The following is a 22371-nucleotide window of genomic DNA, read 5'->3' on the forward strand; positions in this document are numbered from 1 at the left end:
ATCACACCATCACCACACCATCAAACCATCACAATCGCCACACCATCACATCATCACACCATCGCCACACCATCACCACCAACCTCACCACACCATCACCACACCATCACCTCACCATCATCACACCATCACCACACCATCACCACACCATCACCACCATCACATCATCACCTCACCATCACATCATCACATCACACCATCACCATACCATCACCACAACATCATCACACCATCACCACACCATCACCCACACCATCACCACACAATCACCACACAGAAACCTCACCATCACCACACCATCACCACACCACCATCACCACACCACCATCATCACACCATCACCACACAGTAACCTCACCATCACCACACCATCACCATCACTATCATCACACCATCACCACCATCATCACACCATCACCGCACCATCACCACACCATCATCACATCATCACCTCACCATCACATCATCACCACCAACCTCACCATCACCACACCATCATCACACCATCACCACACCACCATCATCACACCATCACCACACAGTAACCGCACCATCACCACACCATCACCACACCATCACCATCACCACACCATCATCACATCATCACCACACCATCACCATCACCACCACCACACCATCACCCTCACCACACCATCACCACCATCACCATCACACCATCACCTCACAGTAACCTCACCATCATCACACCATCACCACACCATCATCACACCATCACCTCATCACCACACCATCACCACACATAAACCTCACCATCACCACACCATCACCACACCACCATTACCACACAGTAACCTCACCATCACCACACCAACACCACACCATCACCTCACCATCACCACACCATCATCACACCATCACATCATCACCTCACCATCACCTCACCAACATCACCTCACCATCACCATCACCACACCATCACCACACCATCACCACACCATAGCCACACCATCACCACCACACCATCACCACACCATCACCACATCATCACCACATCATCACCTCACCATCACATCATCACCACCAACCTCACCATCACCACACCATCACCACCACCACACCATCACCCTCACCACACCATCACCACCACCACCGCATCACACCATCACCACCGTCACCGTCACCATCATCACATCATCACATCATCACGTCATCATTATCACCACACCGTCACATCATCACGTCATCACCACACCATCGCCGCCGCCATCACCCACCTCACCACACCATCACCATCACCATCACCATCACCGTCACCATCATCATACCATCACCGTCATCACCGTCACCGCACCATCATCGCACCGTCACCTCACCATCGCCGCACGTCGTCGCCGCCATCACCATACAATCACCGTCACCGTCATCATCACCGTCGCCACCGTCACCACACCATCATCGCACCATCACCCACCGTCGCCCATCACCACACCGTCACCACACAGAAACCTCACCATCACCACCGTCACCACCATCGTCACACCCGTCACCGCACCGTCGCCTCACGCACCACACCGTCACCATCACCATCATCGCCCGTCGCCCACACCGTCGCCGCACCATCGCCGCCGTCACAATCACGCCCGTCACCCGCCGTCACCACGTCGTCATCACACCGTCGCCGCACCATCATCGTCCATCACCACGCCATCACGCACCATCGCACCGTCGCCATCACCACCGTCGAAACCTCGCCGCATCCGTCGTCGCCATCACCATCCGTCGTCACCCATCACGCGCACCATCGCCGTCACCCATCACCGTCGCGCACAGCCGTCGCCGCACCATCACCACACCGTCAACACGCACACCATCACGCACGTCACCACACGTCATCACACCATCACCGTCACATCATCACCGTCGCACATCACCGTCGCACCATCACCACCATCATCGCCGTCGCCGCACCATCGCACGTCCCGTCACCATCGTCACCGTCACCACCTCACCATCACCGTCGCCGCATCGTCACACGCCGTCGCCATCCGTCACCATCGCCGCACAGTAACGTCGCCGTCACCGTCACCGTCACCACACCGTCATCGCACCATCGCCGCGCCGTCACCCCACCATCACCGCACCATCGTCCGTCGTCGTCGCCATCGCCGTCGCCACACCGTCACACCGTCGCCCACCGTCACCGTCGTCCGCCGCCGTCGCCCGTCCATCGCCGTCGCCGCACCGTCACCGTCGCACCCGTCGCCACACCGTCGTCGCCGTCGCCGCGTCCCGTCGTCACCGTCACCGTCCGTCACCGTCGCCACCGTCGCGCCGTCGCCGCACCGTCGCCGTCCGTCGCCGCACCGTCACCATCGCCATCGTCGTCGCCATCACCATCGTCGCCAACATCGCCGCCGTCGCCGCACCCGTCGCCGCACCGTCGCACGTCGTCCACCGTCACCGTCCGCCGTCGCACCGTCCGTCCGCGCCGTCGCCGCCGTCGCCGTCGCACCGTCGTCACCGTCGCCGCACCGTCGCACACCATCGCGCCGTCCCGTCGCCGCCCGTCGCACACCGTCGCCGTCATCGTCCGTCCGTCCATCATCGCACACCGTCGCCGCACCATCGCCGTCCCGTCGCCGTCGCCCAACATCATCCGCCATCACCGTCGCCCGTCGCCACACCGTCGTCCGCAACCATCGCCGTCACCATCACCACGTCGCCGTCACCGCCGCACCGTCCATCACCGTCACGCATCACACAGTCGTCGCCCGTCACCATCACCGCCGCACCAACACCGCACCGTCACCGCACCATCACCATCACCATCGCCACACCATCACCTCGCCGTCGTCGCCACACCGTCGTCGCACCGTCACCGCACCATCACCGCACCGCCGTCACCGTCACCACGCCGTCATCGCCGCAGTAACCGTCGCCGTCACCATCGTCGCACCATCGCCGCCGTCGTCCATCGCCGCAGTCGTCGCCGCGCCGTCACCGTCGCGCACCGTCGCCGCACCGTCGTCACACCGTCGCCGCACCATCACCGTCGCCGCACCGTCGCCGTCACCATCACCGTCGCCGTCGCCGCGCGCCGTCGCCGCCGTCGTCCGCACCGTCGCCGCGCCGTCGCCGCACCGTCCGCCGCGCCGCCGTCGTCGCACCGTCGCCGCACCGTCGTCGCACGTCGCCGCACCCGTCGCCGTCGCCGTCGCCGTCGCCGCACCGTCGCCCGTCGTCACGCCGTCGCCGCGCCGTCGCCGTCCGTCGCGCCGTCGCCGCACCATCCGCCGCGCCGTCGCCCGTCGCCGTCGTCACGCCGTCGCGCCGTCGTCGCCGCGCCGTCGCATGCGCCGTCGCCGCGCCGTCGTCCGCGCCGTCGCACGCCGTCGTCGCCCGTCGTCGTCGTCGCGCCGTCGCCGCGCCGTCGCCGTCGCCGCGCCGTCGTCGCCCGTCGCCGCATCCGTCGTCGCCCGTCGCCGCACCGTCGCCGTCGCCGTCGCCGTCGCCGCGCCGTCGCCGTCCGTCGTCGCATCGCCGTCCGTCACCGCGCCGTCGCCGTCGCCGTCGCCGCACCGTCGCCGCACCGTCGCCGCGCCGTCACCGTCGTCCGCACCGTCGTCGCCGTCACCGTCGCCGTCGCACACCGTCGCCGTCGCCGTCCGCCGCCGCCGCACCGTCGCCGTCGCCATCGTCCGCGCCGTCGCCGCCGTCGCCGCGCCATCGTCGCCATCACCGTCGCACCGTCGCCGCACGTCGCCGCGTCCGTCGACCGTCGCCGTCGTCATCGCCGCACCGCACGTCATCACCGTCCGCACGTCGTCGCCGTCACCGTCGCCGTCGCCGTCGTCCGCACCGTCGCCATCGCCGTCACCACACCGTCGCCGCACCGTCGCCACGCCGTCGCCGCCGTCCGTCACCATCACCACACCATCACCATCCGTCGCCACCGTCGCCGTCGCCACACCGTCGCCGCCGTCGCCATCGCCGTCGCCGTCACCGTCGCCGCCCGTCGCACCCGTCCGTCCGTCGCCGCACCATCGTCACATCGTCACGCACGCCGTCGCCGCCCGTCGCCGTCCATCGCCGCCACGTCGTCGCGCCGTCGCCGTCACCGTCCGTCGCCGTCGCCCGTCGCCGTACCGTCGCCGTCGCCGCCGTCGTCGCCGCGCGTCGCCGTCGCCGCCCGTCGTCGCCGTCGCCGTCGCCCGTCGCCGTCGCCGTCGCGCCGCGTCGCCGTCGCCGTCGTCGCCGTCGCCGTCGTCGCCGCCGTCGCCGCACCGTCGCCGCGCCGTCGCCGTCGCCGTCGCCGCCGTCGCCGTCGCCGTCGTCGCCGCGCCGTCGCCGCGCCATCGTCACGTCCATCGCCGTCACCGTCCGCCCGTCGCCACGTCGCCCCGTCATCCGCACCATCACCCACCGTCGCCTCACCGTCACCACACCATCACCATCACGCATCCGTCGCCGCACCAACCTCACCGTCACCGTCACCATCACGCCGTCGCCGCCGTCACCATCCCACACCGCACCATCGCACCGTCGCCGCACCGTCGCCGCGCCGTCCCGTCGCCGTCGCCGCGCCGCGCGCGCCGTCCGTCGTCGTCGCGCCGTCCCACCGTCGCCGTCGCCGCGCCGTCGCGCGCCGCCGTCGTCGTCGCCGTCGCCGTCGCCGTCGCCGCCGTCGCCGCGCCGTCGCGCGCCGCCGTCGCGCGTCGTCGCCGCGCCGTCATCGCCATCGCCGTCGTCCGTCACCGTCGCCGTCGCCGTCCGCCGTCACCGTCGTCCGCCGTCGTCGCACCGTCGTCGCCGCCGTCGCGTCGTCCGCCGTCGCCGTCGTCGCCGTCGCCGCGCCGTCGCCGCCGTCGTCGCCGCGCCGTCGTCCGCCGTCGCCGCACGCCGTCGCCGCACCGTCGCCGTCGCCCGTCGCCGTCGCCGCCGTCACCGTCGCCGTCGCCGTCGCCGCGCCGTCGCCGTCGTCGTCGCGCCGTCGCCGTCGCCGTCGCCGCGCCGTCGCCGCGCCGTCGCCGCCCGTCGCCGCGCCGTCGCCGTCGCCGTCCGTCGCCGTCGCCGTCGTCGTCGCCGTCGTCGCCGTCGCCGTCGCGTCGCGTCGCGTCGTCGCCGCCGTCCGTCGCGCGCGTCCGCCGTCACCGTCGCGCGCCGTCGTCGCCGTCGCCGCCGTCGCCGTCGCCGTCGTCGCGCCGTCGCCGCCGCCGTCGTCCGTCGCCGCGCCGTCGCCGTCGCCGTCGTCGCGCCGTCGTCGCGCCGTCGCCGCGCCGTCGCCGTCGCGTCGCCCGTCGCCGTCGCCGTCGCGCGTCGCCGCGCCGTCGCCGCCGTCGTCGCGCGCCGTCGCCGTCGCGTCGCCGTCGCCGCGCCGTCGTCGCCGTCGCCGCCGTCGCGCGCCGTCCGTCGCCGTCGCCGCCGCCGCGTCGCACCGTCGCCGCGCCGTCGCCGCCGCGTCGCCGTCGCCGCGCCGTCGTCGCGCCGTCGCGCGTCGCCGCCGTCGTCGCCGTCGTCCGTCGTCGCCGCGTCCGTCGCCGCCGCCGTCGCCGCGCCGTCGCCGTCCGCGCCGCGCCGTCGCCGTCGCGTCGTCCGCACCGTCGCCGTCGCGCGCCGTCGCCGTCGCCGCCGTCGCGCCGCGCCGCACGCGTCGCCGTCGCGTCGCCGTCGTCGTCGCACCGTCGCCGCCGTCGTCGCCGTCGCCGTCGCCGCGCCGTCGCGCGCCGTCGCCGTCGCCGTCGCCGTCGTCGCGCGTCGTCGCGTCGTCGCCGTCGCCGTCGTCGCGTCGTCGCCGCGCGTCGCCGTCGCCGTCGCCGCCGTCCGTCGCCGTCGTCCGTCGCCGCGCCGCGCGCGTCGCCGCGCGTCGCCGCCGTCGCCGTCGCGCCGTCGTCGCGTCGCCGTCGTCGTCGCGTCGCCGCGCCGTCGCCCGTCGTCGCCGCCGTCGCGCCGCGCGTCGTCCGCCGTCGCCGCGCCGTCGTCGTCGCCGTCGCCGTCCGCGCCGCGTCGCGTCGTCGCCGCCGTCGTCGTCGTCGCCGTCGTCGCGCCGTCGTCGCGCCGTCGCCGCGTCGCCGTCGCCGTCGCCGCGCCGCCGTCGCCGCGTCGCCGTCGTCGCCGTCGCCGCGCCGTCGCCGCCCGTCGCGCGCCGTCGTCGCGCCGTCGTCGCGCCGTCGCCGCGTCGTCGTCCGCGCGCCGCGCCGTCGCCGTCGTCGCGCCGTCGCCGCGCCGTCGTCGTCGCCGTCGCCGCGCCGTCGCCGTCGTCGTCCGCCGTCCGCGTCGTCGTCGTCGCCGTCGTCGCCGTCGCGCCGTCGCCGCCGTCGCCGTCGCCGTCGCCGTCGTCGCCGTCGCCGCGCCGTCGCCGCCGTCGTCGCCGCGCCGTCGCCGCCGTCGTCGCCGCGCCGCCGCGTCCGTCGCCGCGTCGCGCCGTCGTCCGTCGTCGCGCCGTCGCGCGCCGTCGCCGCGCCGTCGCCGTCGCCGTCGTCCGCCGTCGCCGCCGCCCGTCGTCGCACCGTCGCCGCCGCCGTCGCGCCGCGTCGCGCGTCGCCGTCGCCGTCGTCGCGTCGTCGCCGCGCCGTCGCCGTCGCCGTCGCCGTCGTCCCGTCGCCGTCGCCGCCGTCGCCGTCGCCGTCGCCGCGCCGTCGCCGCCGTCGCCGTCCGTCGCCGTCGCCGTCGCGCGTCGCCGCGCCGTCGCCGTCGCGCCGTCGCCGTCCGCCGTCGCCGTCGCCGCCGCGTCCGTCGCCGCCGTCGTCGCGCCGTCGCCGCCGCGCGTCGCCGTCGCCGCCCGTCGCCGCGCGTCGCCGTCGCCGTCGTCCGCCCGTCGTCGCGCGTCGTCGTCGCCGTCGCCGCCGTCGCCGTCGCCGCGTCGCCGTCGCCGTCGCCGTCGCGCCGTCGCCGCCGTCGCCGTCGCCGTCGCGCCGTCGCCGTCCGTCGCCGCGCGTCGTCGCCGCGCCGTCGCCGCGCCGTCGCCGTCGCCGTCGCGTCGCGCCGTCGCCGTCGCGTCGCCGCGCCGTCGCCGTCGTCGCCGCGCCGCCGCGTCGTCGCCGTCGCCGTCGCGCCGTCGCCGCCGTCGTCGTCGCCGCCGTCGCCGCGCCGTCGCGCCGTCGCCGTCGCCGTCGTCCGCCGCCGTCCCGTCGCCGTCGTCGCGCGCCGCCGCCGCGCCGTCGCCGCGCGCCGTCGCCGTCGCCGTCGCCGCCGTCGTCGCCGTCGCCGTCGTCGTCGCCGTCGCCGTCGCCGTCGCGCCGTCGCCGCGTCGTCGCGTCGTCGCGCCGTCGTCGCCCGTCGCCGCGCGCCGTCCGTCCGCCGTCGTCGTCGCCGTCGCCGTCGCCGTCGCCGCACGCGTCGCCGCGTCGCGCACCGTCGCCGCCCGTCGCCGCGCCGTCGCCGCGCCGTCGTCCGCCGTCGTCGCCGTCGCGTCGTCGCCGTCGCCGTCGCCGCCGTCGCCGCCGTCGCCGTCGCCGTCGTCCGTCGTCGCGCGTCGTCGCCGCGCGTCGCCGCGCCGTCGCCGTCCGTCGTCGCCGTCGCGCGTCGCCGTCGTCGCGCCGTCGCCGTCGCCGTCGTCGCGCGCCGTCGCGCCGCCGTCGTCGTCGTCCGTCGCCGCCCGTCGCGTCGCGCCGTCGTCGCCGTCGCGTCGCCGCGCCGTCGTCCGCGCCGTCGCGTCGCCGTCGCCGCACCGTCGCCGTCGCCGCCCGTCGCCCGTCCGTCACCGCCGCGCCGTCGCCGCCGCGTCGCCGTCGCCGTCGCCGTCGCCGCGCCGTCGCCGTCGCCGTCGTCCGTCGTCGCCGCGCCGCCGTCGTCGCCGCGCCGTCGCGTCCGCCGTCGCCGCGCCGTCGTCGCGTCGCGCCGTCGCCCGTCGTCGCCGTCGCGCCGCCGTCCGCCGTCGTCGCCGTCGTCGTCGCCGTCGCCGCGCCGTCGCGTCGCGCCGTCGCGCCGCGCCGTCGTCCGTCGCCGTCGTCGTCGTCGCCGTCGCCGTCGTCGCCGCCGTCGCCGCCGTCGCCGCGCCGTCGCCCGTCGCCGCCGTCGTCGCCGTCGCCGTCGCGTCGCCGTCGCCGCCGCCCGTCGTCCGTCGCACGTCGCCGTCGCGCGCCCGCCCGTCGCCGCCCGTCGTCGCCGTCCGTCCGCGTCGTCGCCGTCGCCGTCGTCGCGCCGTCGCCGTCGCCGCCGTCGCCGTCGCCGTCGCCGCGCCGTCGCCGTCCGCGCCGCCCGTCGCCGCCGTCGCCGCGCCGTCGCCGCGCCGTCGCCGCGCCGTCGCCGTCGCCGTCGCGTCGCCGTCGCGTCGCGTCGTCGCCCGTCGCGCGCCGCCGCCGCCGTCGCCGCCGCCGTCGCCGCACCGTCGCCGCACCGTCGCCCGTCGTCCGTCGCGTCGCCGCCGTCGCCGTCGCCGTCGCCGTCGCGTCGTCGCGCCGCCGTCGCCGCCCGTCCGTCGCGCCGTCGTCGCCGTCGTCGCGCCGCCGTCGCCGCCGTCGCCGTCGCCGTCGCCGTCGCCGTCCGCCGTCGCCGTCGCCGCGCCGTCGCCGCGCGTCGTCGCGCCGTCGCGCCGTCGCCGTCGTCGCCGTCGCCGTCGCCGTCCGTCGCCGTCGCCGTCGCCGCCGTCGCCGTCGTCGCCGTCGTCCGCGCCGTCGCGCGTCGCCGCGTCGTCGTCGTCCGTCGCCGCGCCGTCGCCGTCGCCGTCGCGTCGCCGTCGTCGCCGTCGCCGCCGTCGCCGCGCCGTCGTCGCCGCCCCGTCGCGTCCGTCGCCGCCGTCGCCGTCGCCGCCGCCGTCGCGTCGCGCCGTCGCCGTCGCCGTCGCCGTCGCGCCGTCGCCGCCGTCGCCGTCGCCGTCGCCGCCGCCGTCGCCGTCGCGCCGTCGCCGTCCGCCGCCGTCGCCGTCGTCGCGTCGCGCGCCGTCGCCGCGCCGTCACCGTCGCCGTCCGCCGCCCGTCGCCGTCGCCGCGTCGCGTCGTCCGTCGTCCGCCGTCGCCGCGCCGTCGCGCGCCGTCGCCGCCGTCGCCGTCGCCGTCGCCGTCGTCGCCGCCCGTCGCCGCCGTCGCCGCCGTCGCGTCGCCGTCGCCGCCGTCCATCCGCGCCGTCGTCGCCGCGCCGTCGTCGCCGCCGTCGCCGCCGTCGCCGTCGCCGTCGCCGTCGCCGTCGCCGTCGCCGTCGCCGCGCCGCGCCGTCCCGTCCGTCGCCGCCCGTCGCCGCGCCGTCGTCGTCGTCGCCGTCGTCCGCCGCCGTCGCCGTCGCCGCCGTCGCCCGTCGCGTCGCCGTCGCCGCGCCGTCGCCGCCGTCGCATCGCCGCGTCGCCGTCGTCCGCCGTCGCCGTCGCCGTCGCCGTCGCCGCCCGCCGCCGCGTCCATCGTCGTCCGTCGTCGCGCCGTCCGTCGCCGCGCCGTCGCCGTCGCCGTCGCCGCCCGTCGCCGCGCCGTCGTCGCCGTCGCCGTCGCGTCGCGCCGTCGCCGTCGCCGTCGCCGTCGCCGTCGCCGTCGCCGTCGCCGCCGTCGTCGCCGTCGCCGTCGCCGTCGCGCCGTCGTCGCGCCGTCGCCGCCGTCGTCGTCGCGTCCGTCGTCGTCCGCGTCGTCGCCGCCGTCGCGCGTCGCGCCGTCGTCGCGCGCCGTCGTCGCGCCGTCGTCCGCCGTCGCCGCCGTCGCCGCCGCGTCGCGTCGCCGTCGCCGTCGCCGTCGCGCCGTCGCCGTCGCCGTCGTCGCCGCGCCGCCGCCGCGCCGTCGCCGTCCGTCGCCGCGTCGCGCGCCGTCGTCGCGCCGTCGCCGTCGCCGTCGCCGTCGCCGCGCCGTCGTCGCGCCGTCGCGCGCGCCGTCGCCGTCGTCCGTCGCGCGTCGTCGCCGTCGTCGCGCCGTCGCCGCCGTCGCCGTCGCCGTCGCCGTCGCCGCGCCGTCGCCGTCGCCGCCCGTCGCCGCGCGTCGTCGTCGCCGCGCGTCGCCGCGCCGTCGCCGCGCCGCGCGCCGTCCCGTCGCCGTCGCCGTCGCCGCCGTCGCCGTCGCGTCGTCGCCGCGCGCGTCGCGCCGTCGCCGTCGCCGTCGCCGTCGCCGTCGTCGCGCGTCCGTCGTCGCGCCGTCGTCGCCGTCGTCCGCCGTCGCCGTCGCCGTCGCCGCCGCCGCGCCGTCGCGCCGCCGTCGCCGCGCGTCGTCGCCGTCGCCGTCCGTCCGCCGTCGCCGCCGTCGCCGCGCGTCGCCGTCGCCGCGCGCGTCGCGTCGTCGTCGCGTCGCCGTCGCCGTCGTCGCGCCGTCGCCGCGCCGTCGCCGTCGCCGTCCGTCGTCGCCCGTCGTCCGCCGTCGCGCCGTCGCCGTCGCCGTCGCCGCGCGCGTCGCCGTCGCCGCGCGTCGCCGTCGCCGCGCCGTCGCCGCCGTCGCCGCGCGCCGTCGTCGCGCCGTCGTCGCGCGTCGTCGCCGCCGCCGTCGCCGCGCGTCGTCGCGCCGTCGCCGTCGCCGCCGCCGTCGCGCGCGTCGCGCGCCGTCGTCGCCGTCGCCGTCGCCGCCGTCGTCGCGTCGTCGCCGCGTCGCGCGCCGTCGCGCCGTCGTCGCCGTCGCCGTCGTCGCCGCCGTCGCGTCGCCGCGTCGTCGTCGCCGTCGCCGTCGTCCGCCGCGCCGTCGCCGTCGCCGTCGTCGTCGCCGTCGTCGCCGTCGCCGTCGCCGTCGCCGTCGCCGCGTCGCCGCGCCGTCCCGTCGCCGCCGTCGCCGTCGCCGTCGCCGCGTCGCCGCCGTCGCCGTCGCCGTCGCCGTCCGCGCGCGCGTCGTCGCCGCCGTCGTCGCCGTCGCCATCGTCCGCCGCGCCGTCGTCGCGCGTCGCCGCCGTCGCCGCCGCCGTCGCCGTCGTCGTCGCGCGTCCGTCGCGCGTCGTCGTCGCCGCGTCGCCGTCGTCGTCGTCGCCGCGTCGCCGCGCGCGCCGCCGTCGCCGCGCGCGCCGTCGCCGTCGCCGCGCCGTCCGTCGTCGTCGCCGCCGTCGCGCGCGTCGCCGTCGTCGTCGCGCGCCGTCGCCGCCGTCGCCGCGCCGTCGCCGCCCGTCGTCCGCGCGCGTCGCCGTCGTCGCCGTCGCGCGCGCCGTCGCCGCGCCGTCGCCCCGCCGTCGCCGTCGCGTCGCCGTCGCCGCCGCCCGTCGCGCGTCGCCGTCGTCCGTCGCCGTCGCCGCCGTCGCCGCGCCGTCGTCGCCGTCGCCGTCCGCGTCGTCGCCGTCGTCGCCGTCGCCGCGTCGTCGCCGTCGCCGCGTCGCCGCCGTCGCCGCCGCGTCGCGTCGCCGTCGTCGCCGCCGCGCGCCGTCGCGTCCGTCCGTCGCGTCGCGCCGTCGCGTCGCGCCGTCGTCGCGCCGTCGCCCGTCGCCGTCGCCGTCGCGCGCGCGCCGTCGCCGCGCGCCGCGCCGTCGCCGTCGCGTCGTCCGCCGCGTCGTCCGCCGTCGTCGCCGTCGCCGCGTCGCCGCCGTCCGCCGCCGTCGCCGTCGCCGCGCCGTCGCCGTCGCGTCGCGCGCGTCGCCGCGCGCGTCGCCGCCGTCGCCGCGCCGTCGCCGCGCCGTCGCGCGTCGCCGTCGTCGCGCGCGTCGCCGTCGCGTCGCCGTCGTCGCCGCCGTCGTCGTCGTCGCCGTCGCCGCCCGTCGCCGTCGCGCGCCGTCGCGCCGTCGCGCGTCGCCGCGTCGTCGTCGCCGCGCGCGCGCCGTCGTCCGCGCCGTCGCCGCCGTCGTCGCCGTCGCCGTCGCCGTCCCGTCGCCGTCGCCGTCGCCGTCGCGCCGTCGCCGTCGCCGCGTCGCCGTCGCGTCGCGTCGTCGCGCGCGTCGCGCCGCGCGTCCGTCGTCGCCGCCGTCCGTCGCCGTCGCCGCGCCGTCGCCGTCGCGCGTCGCCGTCCGCCGCCGTCGCCGTCGCCGTCGCCGCCGCCGCCGTCGCCGCGCCGTCGCCGCCCGTCGCCGCCGTCGCCGCCGCGTCGCCGCGCGCCGTCGCGCGCCGTCGCCGCCGCCGCGCGTCCGTCCCGTCGCCGCGCCGTCCGTCGCGCCGTCGCCGTCGCCGTCGCGCGCCGTCGCCGCGCCGTCGTCGCGCGTCGTCGCCGTCGCCGTCGCCGTCGCCGCCGCGCCGTCGCCGTCGCCGTCGCGCGCCGCCGTCGCGCGTCGCCGTCGCCGCGCGTCGCCGCGCCGTCGTCGCGCGTCGCCGCGCGTCGTCGCGCCGTCGCCGCCGTCGTCGCCGTCGTCGCCCGTCGTCGCCGTCGCCGTCGTCGTCGCCGCCGTCCGCGCCGTCGCCGTCGTCGCGCCGTCGTCGCCGTCCGTCGCCGCGCCGTCGCGCCGTCGCGCGCGCCGTCGCCGTCGCCGTCGCCGTCGCCGTCGCCGCGTCCGCCGTCGTCCGCGCCGCGCGCGCCGTCGTCGTCGTCGCCGTCGCCGTCGCCGTCGCCGCCGTCGCCGTCGCGCCGTCGCCGCGCCGTCGCCGCCGTCGCCGTCGCCGTCACGCCGTCGCGCGTCGCGTCGCGCGTCGTCGCCGCCGTCGCGCCGTCGCCGCGCCGTCGCCGCCGTCGCGTCGTCGTCGCGCCGTCGCCGCGCCGTCGTCGCGCGTCGTCCGCGCGCGCCGTCGTCGTCGCGCGTCGCCGTCGCCGCCGTCGCCGTCGCGCCGTCGCCGCCGTCGCCGTCGCCGCGCGTCGCCGCCGCGCCGTCGCGTCGCGCGCGCGTCGCCGCGCCGTCGTCGCCGTCGCCGTCGCCGCGCGTCGCCGCGCCGTCGCGCCGTCGCCGTCGCCGCGCCGTCGCCGCGCGCCGCGCCGTCGCCGCGTCGCGCCGCGCCGTCGCCGTCGCCGTCGCCGCCGTCGCCGCGCCGTCGTCGCGTCGTCCGCGCCGCGCCGCGCGTCGTCGCCGTCGCCGCGTCGTCGCCGTCGCGCCGTCGCGCGTCGTCGCGCCGTCGTCGCGCGCGTCGCGTCGTCGTCGCGCCGTCGCCGCCGCCGTCGCCGTCGCGTCGCCGTCGCCGTCGTCGTCGCCGTCGTCGCGCCGTCGCGCCGCCGCGTCGCCGCCCGTCGCCGCCGTCGCCGCGCGTCGTCGCCGTCGCCGTCGCCGTCGCGCGCGCGCGTCGTCGTCGCCGTCCGCCGCGCGCGCCGCCGCCGTCGCGTCGTCGCCGTCGCCGTCGCCGCCGTCGCCGTCGCCGCGCCGTCGCCGTCGCGTCGCGCCGCCGCGCCGTCGCCGCCGTCCCGTCGCCGTCGCCGTCGTCGCCGTCACCGTCGCCGTCGTCGCCGTCGCCGTCGCCGTCGCCGTCGCGCCGTCGCCGTCGTCGCCGTCGCCGCCGCGCCGTCGCCGTCGTCGTCGCGTCGCGCGCCGTCGCCGCGCCGTCGCCGTCGCCGTCGCCGTCGCCGTCGCGTCGCCGTCGCCGTCGCCGCCGCCGCCGTCGCCGTCGCCGTCGCCGCGCCGTCGTCGCGCGCGTCGCGCGCCCGTCGCCGTCGCCGTCGTCGCGCGCCGCGTCGTCGTCGCCGTCGCCGCCGTCGCCGCGCCGTCGCCGCCGCCGCCGTCCGCGTCGCCCGTCGCCGCGTCGCGTCGACGTCGCCGTCGCCGCGCCGTCGCCGCGTCGCGTCGCCGTCGTCGCCGCGCCGTCGCCGCCGTCGCCGCCGTCGCCGCGCCGTCGCCGCCGTCGCCGCGCGCGCGTCGTCGCGCGCCGTCGCGCGCGCGCGTCGCCGTCGCCGTCGCCGTCGCCGTCGTCGCGCCGTCGCCGCCGTCGCCGTCGCCGCGTCCGTCGCCGCCCGTCGCCGCGCGTCGTCGCGCCGTCGCCGCGTCGTCGTCGCCCGCCCGTCGCCGCCGCGCCGTCGCCGCGCCGTCGCCGTCGCCGCCGTCGCCGTCGCCGTCGCCGCCGCCGTCGCCGCCGTCGCCGCGCCGTCGCCGCGCCGTCGCCGCCGTCGCCGTCGCCGTCGTCGCGCCGTCGTCGCGCCGTCGTCGCCCGTCGCCGCCGTCGCCGTCGCGCGCGTCGCCGTCGCCGTCGCCGTCGTCGCGCGTCGTCGCGCGTCGCCGTCGCCGTCGTCGCCGTCGCCGTCGCCGCCGCGCCGCCGTCGTCGTCGCACCGTCGCGCCGTCGCCGTCCGCGCGTCGCCGCGCGTCGCCGCGCGCCGCGCCGTCGCCGCGCCGTCGCCGCGCCGTCGCCGTCGCCGTCGTCGCCGTCGTCGCCGTCGCCGTCGCCGTCGTCGCCGTCGCGCGTCGCCGCCGCCGCGCCGTCGCCGCGCGTCGCGTCGCGTCGCCGCGCCGTCGCCGCGCCGTCGCCGTCGTCGCCGTCGCCGCGTCGCCGCCGCCGTCGCCGCGCCGTCGCCGTCGCCGTCGCGCCCGTCGCCGCGCCGTCGCCGTCGTCGCCGTCGCCGCCGTCGCCGCGCCGTCGCGCGCCGTCGCGCGTCGCCGCCGCCGTCGCGCGTCGCGCGTCGCGTCGTCGCCGTCGTCGCGCGCCGTCGCGCGCCGTCCGTCGTCGCGCGCCGTCGCCGTCGCCGCGCCGTCGCGCGTCCGTCGCCGCCGCGCCGTCGCGCGTCGTCGCGTCGTCGTCGCCGCCGTCGCGTCGTCGCCGTCGCCCGTCGCCGCGCGTCCGCCGTCGTCGCCGCGCGCCGCCGTCGCGCGCCGTCGCCGCCGTCGCCGTCGCCGTCGCGCGTCGTCGCGCCGTCGCCGCCGTCGCCGTCGCCGCGCCGTCGCGCGTCGCCGCGCCGTCGCGTCGCGTCGCCGTCGCCGTCGCCGTCGCCGTCGCGTCGCGCGTCGCCGTCGCCGTCGCCGTCGTCGCCGTCGCCGTCGCGCCGCCGTCGCCGTCGTCGTCGCCGTCGCCGTCGCCGCCGCCGCGCGCGCGCGCGTCGTCGCCGTCGCCGTCGCCGTCGCGCCGTCGTCGCCGTCGCGCGCCGTCGCGCGCCGTCGCCGTCGCCGTCGCCGCCGTCGCCGCCGTCGCGCGCCGTCGCGCCGTCGCGCCGTCGCCCGTCGCGCGCCGTCGTCGTCGCCGTCGCGCGTCCGTCGTCGCCGTCGCCGTCGCCGCCGTCGCCGCCGCCGTCGCCGTCGTCGCCGCCGCGCCGCCGCGCGTCGCCGCGCCGTCGCCGTCGTCGCCGTCGTCGTCGCGCCGTCGCCGTCGTCGCCGCCGTCGCGCGCGTCGTCGCCGTCGCCGCCGCGTCGCCGTCGCCGTCGCCGCCGTCGCGTCGCCGTCGCCGTCGCGCCGCCGCGCCGTCCGTCGTCGCCGTCGCGCCGCGCGTCGTCGCGCGTCGCGCGTCGCCGTCGCGCCGCCGTCGCGCGCGCGTCGTCGCCGCGCGTCGCGTCGTCGCCGTCGCCGTCGCCGCGCCGTCGCCGCGTCGCCGTCGCCGTCGCCGCCGCCGTCGCCGCGCCGTCGCCGTCGTCGTCGCCGTCGTCGCCGCGTCGTCGTCGTCGCCGTCGCCGCCGCGCGTCGCCGTCGCCGTCGCCGCCGCCGCCGTCGCCGCGCCGTCGCGCCGTCGCCGTCGCCGTCGTCCGCGTCGCGCCGTCGCCGCCGCGTCGCGCGTCGTCGCCGCGCCGTCGCGCGTCCGTCGTCCGCCGCCGCGCCGTCGCCGCGTCGCGCGTCGCGCGCCGTCGCCGTCGCCGTCCCGCCGTCGTCGCGCCGTCGCGTCGCGTCGCGTCGCGCGCGTCGCCGCCGTCGCCGCGCCGTCGCGCGCCGTCGCGTCGCCGTCGCCGCCGCCGTCGCCGCGCGTCGCCGCCGCCGTCGCCGCCCGTCGCCGCGCCGTCGCCGCCGTCGCCGCCCGTCGTCGCGCGTCGTCGCCGTCGTCGCCGCCGTCGCCGCCGCCGTCGTCGCCGTCGCCGTCGCCGTCGTCGCGCCGTCGCCGCGCCGTCGCCGCGCCGTCGCCGCCGCGCGTCGCGCGCCGTCGCCGCGCGCCGCCGCGCCGTCGCCGTCGCGCGCGCCGCGCGCGCCGCCGCCGTCGCCGCGTCGCGCCGCCGTCGTCGCGCGCCGTCGCCGCCGCCGTCGCGTCGTCGCCGTCGCGTCGCCGTCGCGTCCGCGCGCGCCGTCGTCCGCGTCCGTCGCCGTCGCGTCGTCGCCGTCGCGTCGCCGTCGTCGCCGTCGCCGTCGCCGCGCCGCGCGCCGTCGCCGCCCGTCCGCCGTCGCCGCCGTCGCCGCCGTCGCCGCCGCGCCGTCGCCGTCGCCGTCGCGTCGCGCGCGTCGCCGCGCCGTCGCCGTCGCCGTCGCCGTCGCCGTCGCCGTCGCGTCGCCGCGCCGTCGCCGCCGTCGCCGCGCCGCGCCGCCGTCGCCGCGCGTCGCCGCCGTCGCCGCGTCGCCGTCGCCGTCGCCGTCGCCGTCGCCGTCGCGTCGTCGCGCCGTCGCCGCGCCGTCGTCGCGCCGTCGCCGTCGCCGTCGCGCGTCGCGCGTCGCCGCGCCGTCGCCGCGCCGTCGCCGTCGCCGCGCCGCGTCGCGTCGCCGCGCGTCGCCGCGCCGTCGCCGCGCCGTCGCCGCGTCGTCGCGCCGTCGCCGCGCGCCGCGTCGTCGCGTCGTCGCCGTCGCCGCGTCGCCGTCGTCGTCGCCGTCGTCGCCGCGTCGCCGTCGCCGCCGTCGCGCCGCCGCGCGCGTCGTCGCCGTCGTCGCCGTCGCCGTCGCCGTCGTCCGCGCCGTCGTCGTCGCGCGCCGTCGCCGCGCGCGTCGCCGTCGCGCGTCGCCGCCGTCGCCGCGCCGTCGTCGTCGCCGTCGCCGCGCCGTCGCCGTCGCGTCGTCGTCGCCGTCGCCGTCGCCGTCGCCGCCGTCGCCGTCGCCGCGCCGTCGTCGCCGCGCCGTCGCCGCGCGTCGCGCGTCGTCGTCGCCGTCGCCGTCGCGCCGTCGCCGCCGTCGCCGCGCCGTCGCCGTCGCCGTCGCCCGCGCCGTCGCCGCCGTCGCGCGTCGCCGTCGCGCCGTCGCCGTCGCCGTCGTCCGCCGCCGTCGTCGTCGTCGCGCCGTCGTCGCGCGTCGCGCGCCGTCGCCGTCGCCGTCGCCGCCGCCGCGCCGCCGCCGCCGCGCCGTCGCCGTCGCCGTCGTCGCCGTCGTCGCGCCGTCGCCGCGTCGCCGTCGCGCCGTCGCGCGCCGTCGCCGCGCCGTCGCCGTCGCGCCGTCGTCGCGTCGTCGCCGTCGCCGTCGCCGTCGCCGCGTCCGTCGCCGTCGTCGCGCCGTCGCCGTCGCCGCGCCGCCGCGTCGCCGTCGTCGCCGTCGTCCGCGCGTCGCCGCGCGCGTCGCCGTCGCCGTCGCCGCCGTCGCCGCCGTCGTCGCCGCCGCGCCGTCGCGTCGCCGCGCGTCGCCGCCGTCGTCGCCGTCGTCGCGTCGCGCCGTCGCCGTCGCCGCCGTCCGCCGTCGTCGTCGCGCCGTCGCCGTCGCCGTCCGTCGCCGCGCGTCGCCGTCGCCGTCGCCGCCGTCGTCGTCGTCGCGCCGTCGCCGCGCCGTCGTCGCCGTCGCGCGCGCGCGCCGCGCCGTCGCCGCCGTCGCCGCGCCGTCGCCGCCGTCCGTCGCCGCCGTCGCCGCGCCGTCGCGCCGCGCCGTCCGTCGCCGCGTCGTCGCCGCCGCGCGCCGCCGCGCCGTCGCGTCGCGCGCCGCGCCGTCGTCGCGTCGTCGTCGTCGCGCGCGTCGCCGTCGCGTCGTCGCGTCGCCGCCGCCGTCGCGCGTCCGTCGCCGCCGTCGTCGCGCCGTCGCCGCGCCGTCGCGCGTCGTCGCCGTCCGTCCGCGCCGCGTCGCGTCGCCGTCGTCGTCGCCGTCGCCGTCGCCGTCGCCGTCGTCGTCGCGCGTCGTCGCGCGCCGTCGCCGTCGCCGCGCCGTCGCCGCGCCGTCGCCGTCGTCGTCGCCGCGTCGCCGTCGCGCCGCGCCGTCGCGCCGTCGCCGTCGTCCGTCGCCGTCGCCGTCGTCGCCGTCGCCGTCGCCGTCGCCGCCGTCGCCGCGCCGTCGCCGCGCCGTCGCCGCGCCGCCGTCGCCGCCCGTCGCCGTCGCCGTCGCGCCGTCCGTCGTCGCGTCGCGCCGTCGCCGCGCCGCCGTCGCGTCCGCGCCGTCGCCGCCCGTCGCCGTCGCGTCGCCGTCGCCGCGCGTCGTCGCCGTCGCCGTCGCCGCGCCGCCGCCGTCCGTCGCCGCCGTCGCGTCGCCGCGCGTCGCCGTCGCCGCCCGTCGTCGTCCCGCCGTCACCGTCGCCGTCGCCGCGCCGTCGTCGCCGTCGTCGCCGCCGCCGTCGTCGCCGTCGCCGTCCGTCGCCGCGCCGTCGCGTCGCGTCGTCGCCGTCGCCGCGCCGTCGCCGTCGCCGCGCCGTCGCCGCCGTCGCCGCGCCGTCGCCGTCGCCGTCGCCGTCGTCCGTCGTCGTCGTCCGTCGCCGTCGCCGCGCCGTCGTCGCCGTCGCGCGCCGTCGTCCGCCGCGTCCGCCGCGTCGCCGCGCCGTCGCGCGCCGTCGTCGCCGCCGCCGTCGCCGTCGCCGTCGCCGCGCCGTCGCCGTCGCCGTCGCCGCGCCGTCGCCGCGCCGTCGTCGCCGTCGCCGCGCCGTCGTCGCGCCGTCGCCGCCCGTCGCCGCGTCGTCGCCGCGCCGTCGCCGCCGTCGCCGCGCGTCGCCGTCGCCGTCGCCGCGCCGTCGTCGCGTCGTCGCCGTCGCGCGTCGTCCGTCGCCGCGCGCCGCGTCCGTCGTCGCCGTCGTCGCGCGCCGTCGCGCCGCCGCCGTCGCCCGTCGCCGTCGCCGTCGCCGCGTCGCCGCCGTCGCCGTCCGCCGTCGCCGCCGCCGTCGCGCCGTCGCCCGTCGCCGTCGCCGCGTCGCCGCGCGTCGCCGCGCCGTCGCCGCCGTCGCGCGCGCGCGTCGTCGCCGTCGCCGTCGCCGCGCCGTCGCCGCGCCGTCGCCGCGCCGTCGCCGCACCGTCGCCGCCGTCGCCGCCGCGCCGTCGCCGCCGCGTCGTCGTCGCGCCGTCGCCGCGCCGTCGTCGCCGCCGTCGCCGCCCGCGCCGTCGCCGTCGCCGCGCGTCGCCGCGCCGTCGTCCGTCGCGTCGTCGCCGTCGTCGTCCGCGTCCGCCGCGCCGTCGCCGTCGCCGCCCGTCGCCGCGCGTCGTCGTCGCCCGTCGCCGCGTCGTCGCGCGTCGCGTCGCCGCGCCGTCGCCGCGCCGCCGTCGCCGTCGCCGCGCCGTCGCCGCGCGTCGCGCGCGTCGCGTCGCCGTCGCGTCGCCGCGCGTCGTCGCGCCGTCGCCGCACGTCGCGCGCCGTCGCCGTCGCGCCGTCGCCGCCGCGTCGCGCGCGTCGTCCGCGCCGTCGCGCCGTCGCGTCGCCGTCGCCCGCCGTCGTCGCCGCGTCGCCGTCGCCGTCGTCGCGTCCGCGCGCGTCGTCCGTCCGCCGTCGCGTCGCGCGTCGCCGTCGCCGCGCCGTCGCGCCGTCGCCGTCGCCGTCGTCGCGCGCGCCGTCGCCGCCCGTCGCCGTCCGTCGCCGTCGCCGTCGTCGTCGCCGTCGCCGTCGCCGTCGCCGTCGTCGCCGTCGCCGTCGCCGTCGCCGCCGCCGTCGCCGCGTCGCCGCCGCCGCGCCGTCGTCGCGTCGCCGTCGTCGCCGTCGCCGCCGTCGTCGCCGTCGCGTCGCCGTCGCCGCGTCGCCGTCGCCGTCGTCGTCGTCGCCGTCGTCGCGCCGTCGCCGCCGCCGTCGTCGCCGCCGTCGCGTCGCCGCCGTCGCCGCCGTCGCCGTCGCCGTCGCCGCGTCCGTCGCACCGTCGCCGTCGCCGCCGCACCGTCGCCGCGCCGTCGCCGTCGCCGTCGCCGCCCGTCGCCGCGCCGTCGCGTCGCCGTCGCCGCGCCGTCGCCGTCGCCGTCGTCGCCCGTCGCCGTCGCCGTCGCCGCCGTCGTCGCGCGTCGTCGCGTCGCGCCGTCGCCGCGCCGTCGCCGCGCCGTCGCCGTCGCCGTCGCCGCGCCGCCGTCGTCGTCGCGCCGCGTCGCCGCGCCGTCGTCGCCGTCGCCGCCGTCGCGTCGCCGTCGCCGCCGTCGCGCGTCGCCGCCCGTCGTCGCCGTCGCCGTCGCCGTCGTCGCGTCGCCGTCGCCGCGCCCGCCGCACACGTCGTCACGCGTCGCCGTCGTCGCCGCACCGTCACCGCCCGTCGCCGTCGTCGCGCCGTCCGCCGCCCGTCGCCGCCGTCGTCCGCCGTCGCACCGTCGCCGCGCCGTCGTCGCACGATCGCCGCACCGTCGCCCGCCGTCGCCGTCGCCGCCCGCACCGTCGCGCGCCGTCGCCGCATCGTCGCCTCGCCGTCGCCATCGTCGCCGTCGCCGCACCGTCGCCGCACCGTCGCCGTCACGTCGTCGCCGCCGTCACCGTCGCCGTCGTCGTCGCACCGTCCGTCGTCGTCGCCGTCACCGCCGTCGCCGCCGTCGCAAATCGTCCGCGCCGTCGCCGCACCGTCGCCGTCGCCGCACCGTCACCGCACGATTGACCTCACCCATCACCGCACCATCACCATCCTATCCGCGCCGTCGCCACACCGTCGTCTCACCGTCGTCACACCGTCGTCCACACCGTCACCGTCGTCGTCGCCGTCATCGCCGCGTCGTCGCGCCGTCGCCGCACCGCCGCACCGTCGCCGTCGCCGTCGTCGCCGTCCTCACCGTCGCCGTCGCCACCGTCGTCGCACCGTCGCCGCACCGTCACCGCACCGTCGCCGCCGTCGCCGCCATCACGCCGCACCGTCGCCGTCGTCACCGCACCATCGCACCCGTCCGCCTCACCTTCGCACCATCATCCGCACGGTGACCTCACATCCACCGTCACCGCACCGTCACCACGCCGTCGCCGCACCGTCGTCACGTCATCCGTCCACCACGGTGCCGTCACCATCCGTCGCCGCCATCAAATCGCCGCACCATCACCATCGCCGCACCATCGCCACACCATCATAACCTCACCGCCGTCGTCACGCGACCATCACCTCGCCATCGCCACATCACCTCACCATCAATCATCACCACCAACCTCGCATCACCATCACCGCATCACATCCCCGTCACCGCATCGTCGCACCGTTTGCCAACTCAACGTCATCACACCACCATCACATCGTCACCCGTCCTGCATCACCACATCGTCGCCGTCACAATCACCCGTCGCCGTCACCGCCGTCGATCGCGCCATCGCCGCCAGGTCATCATGCGTCGTCCGCGTCGTCCACACCGTCATCAATCGCATCATCACCTCACGTCATCCGCACCGTCACCACACCATCGCATCACACCGTCACCATCACCCACACATCACCCATCACCACACCATCTGCATCACCATCACCATCACCACCATCACCTCACCTTCACCACACCATCATCACATCATATCACATCATCACATCACAATCACCACACCGTCACCACACCATCAAACCGCAACATAATCACTGTCACCACACCATCAAACCATCACCATCGCACCCATCACATCATCACATCATCCACACCATCGAGATCACCACCAACCTCACCACACCGTCACCACACACCATCGCCATCGTATCGCACCATCCACCACCATCCACATCGCATCATAAATGCATCCGTCACCGCCAACCTCATACATCACCACGCACGCATAACCCTCACCACCTGCATCGCCGCAATGCGCCAACGTGCACACCGTCCGCCACGCCATCAGACCACCATCATCACGCCATTGCGCATCAGACCATCACCATGCGTACATCGTCGCATCATCACGCCGTGACACACCATGGCACACCATCACCACCAGCCTCTTACACCATCTGCCTGATGTACATCGTCACCACACTATGCCTCGCCATCGTCATCATCCACTCACACATCACCTCACCAACATCACCCCTCACCATCATAATCACCATCACCCATCATCCTCACCATCACCACCATCACCCTTATCACCATCACCTACTTGTCACAAAAAAAAAATTAATATCACCATTCCTACTATCACCTGACTTCATCTCTACGCTGCTTGATCAGCGTCAAGCCTGCCAGCGTCGCCTATCACCACTGCGCGTGCCCATCATGTCGTCTTTGCGTGAGTGATGATGATGGCATCGCGCTGCCCAGCACACGCGCCACCGCTTGCCACGCAGCACGTCGTCGTAAAGTAGATTCTGCATGTCACCGTCGTCGTGTGCGATCGCCGCAGTGGCCGCAGTGGCGTATGCCACCTTTTGCACCTTACCTTGCATGTTCTACTTCACTACCTCACGCCGTCACCGTATTAAAAGTAATACTTTCACGCGCCTTTGATGCGCGTCGCATGCACACCGCTGATGCCAATCAGGAAGATTCTGTGGAAGTCATGTGGTGTAGTGTTTGTCTGTATCGTAAAAAATCATAATAATAATAATAATATGTGTGCATGTTCTCTTCCTTTGTCTTTTGTATTCGTCTACCATGTATAGTTAATGGCGAAAGTTAAGATATGATGAAGTGATGATAAATGCTTTGCAGCATTCTGCGGTGTTCTGATGGTGATCTGCGCCAAAAAGTGGCATTAATTATGTGTCTTAAGTGTTCTGTGTACATGTGGGAGACTAATTGATTATGATACATG

General features: G+C 78.6%; 1 protein-coding gene and 1 pseudogene across 1 annotated transcript; both read left to right on the forward strand.

Moving 5' to 3' along the window:
* Window positions 1-6032: 6032 nt before the first annotated feature.
* LOC127908490 (serine/arginine repetitive matrix protein 1-like) lies at window positions 6033-7131 on the forward strand (the record flags this gene model as incomplete). Its single annotated transcript, XM_052467053.1, has 3 exons — window positions 6033-6058; window positions 6573-6696; window positions 7057-7131. Coding segments are annotated over 3 exons (225 nt in total), but the record flags the coding sequence as incomplete, so codon positions are not given.
* Window positions 7132-7778: 647 nt separating this feature from the next.
* Window positions 7779-19330, forward strand: LOC127908491 (serine/arginine repetitive matrix protein 1-like; annotated as a pseudogene).
* Window positions 19331-22371: the final 3041 nt, after the last annotated feature.

The sequence above is a fragment of the Oncorhynchus keta genome, chromosome 17 (genome assembly GCF_023373465.1).
Source record: "Oncorhynchus keta strain PuntledgeMale-10-30-2019 chromosome 17, Oket_V2, whole genome shotgun sequence".
In the NCBI taxonomy this organism is placed as follows: Eukaryota; Metazoa; Chordata; class Actinopteri; order Salmoniformes; family Salmonidae; genus Oncorhynchus; species Oncorhynchus keta.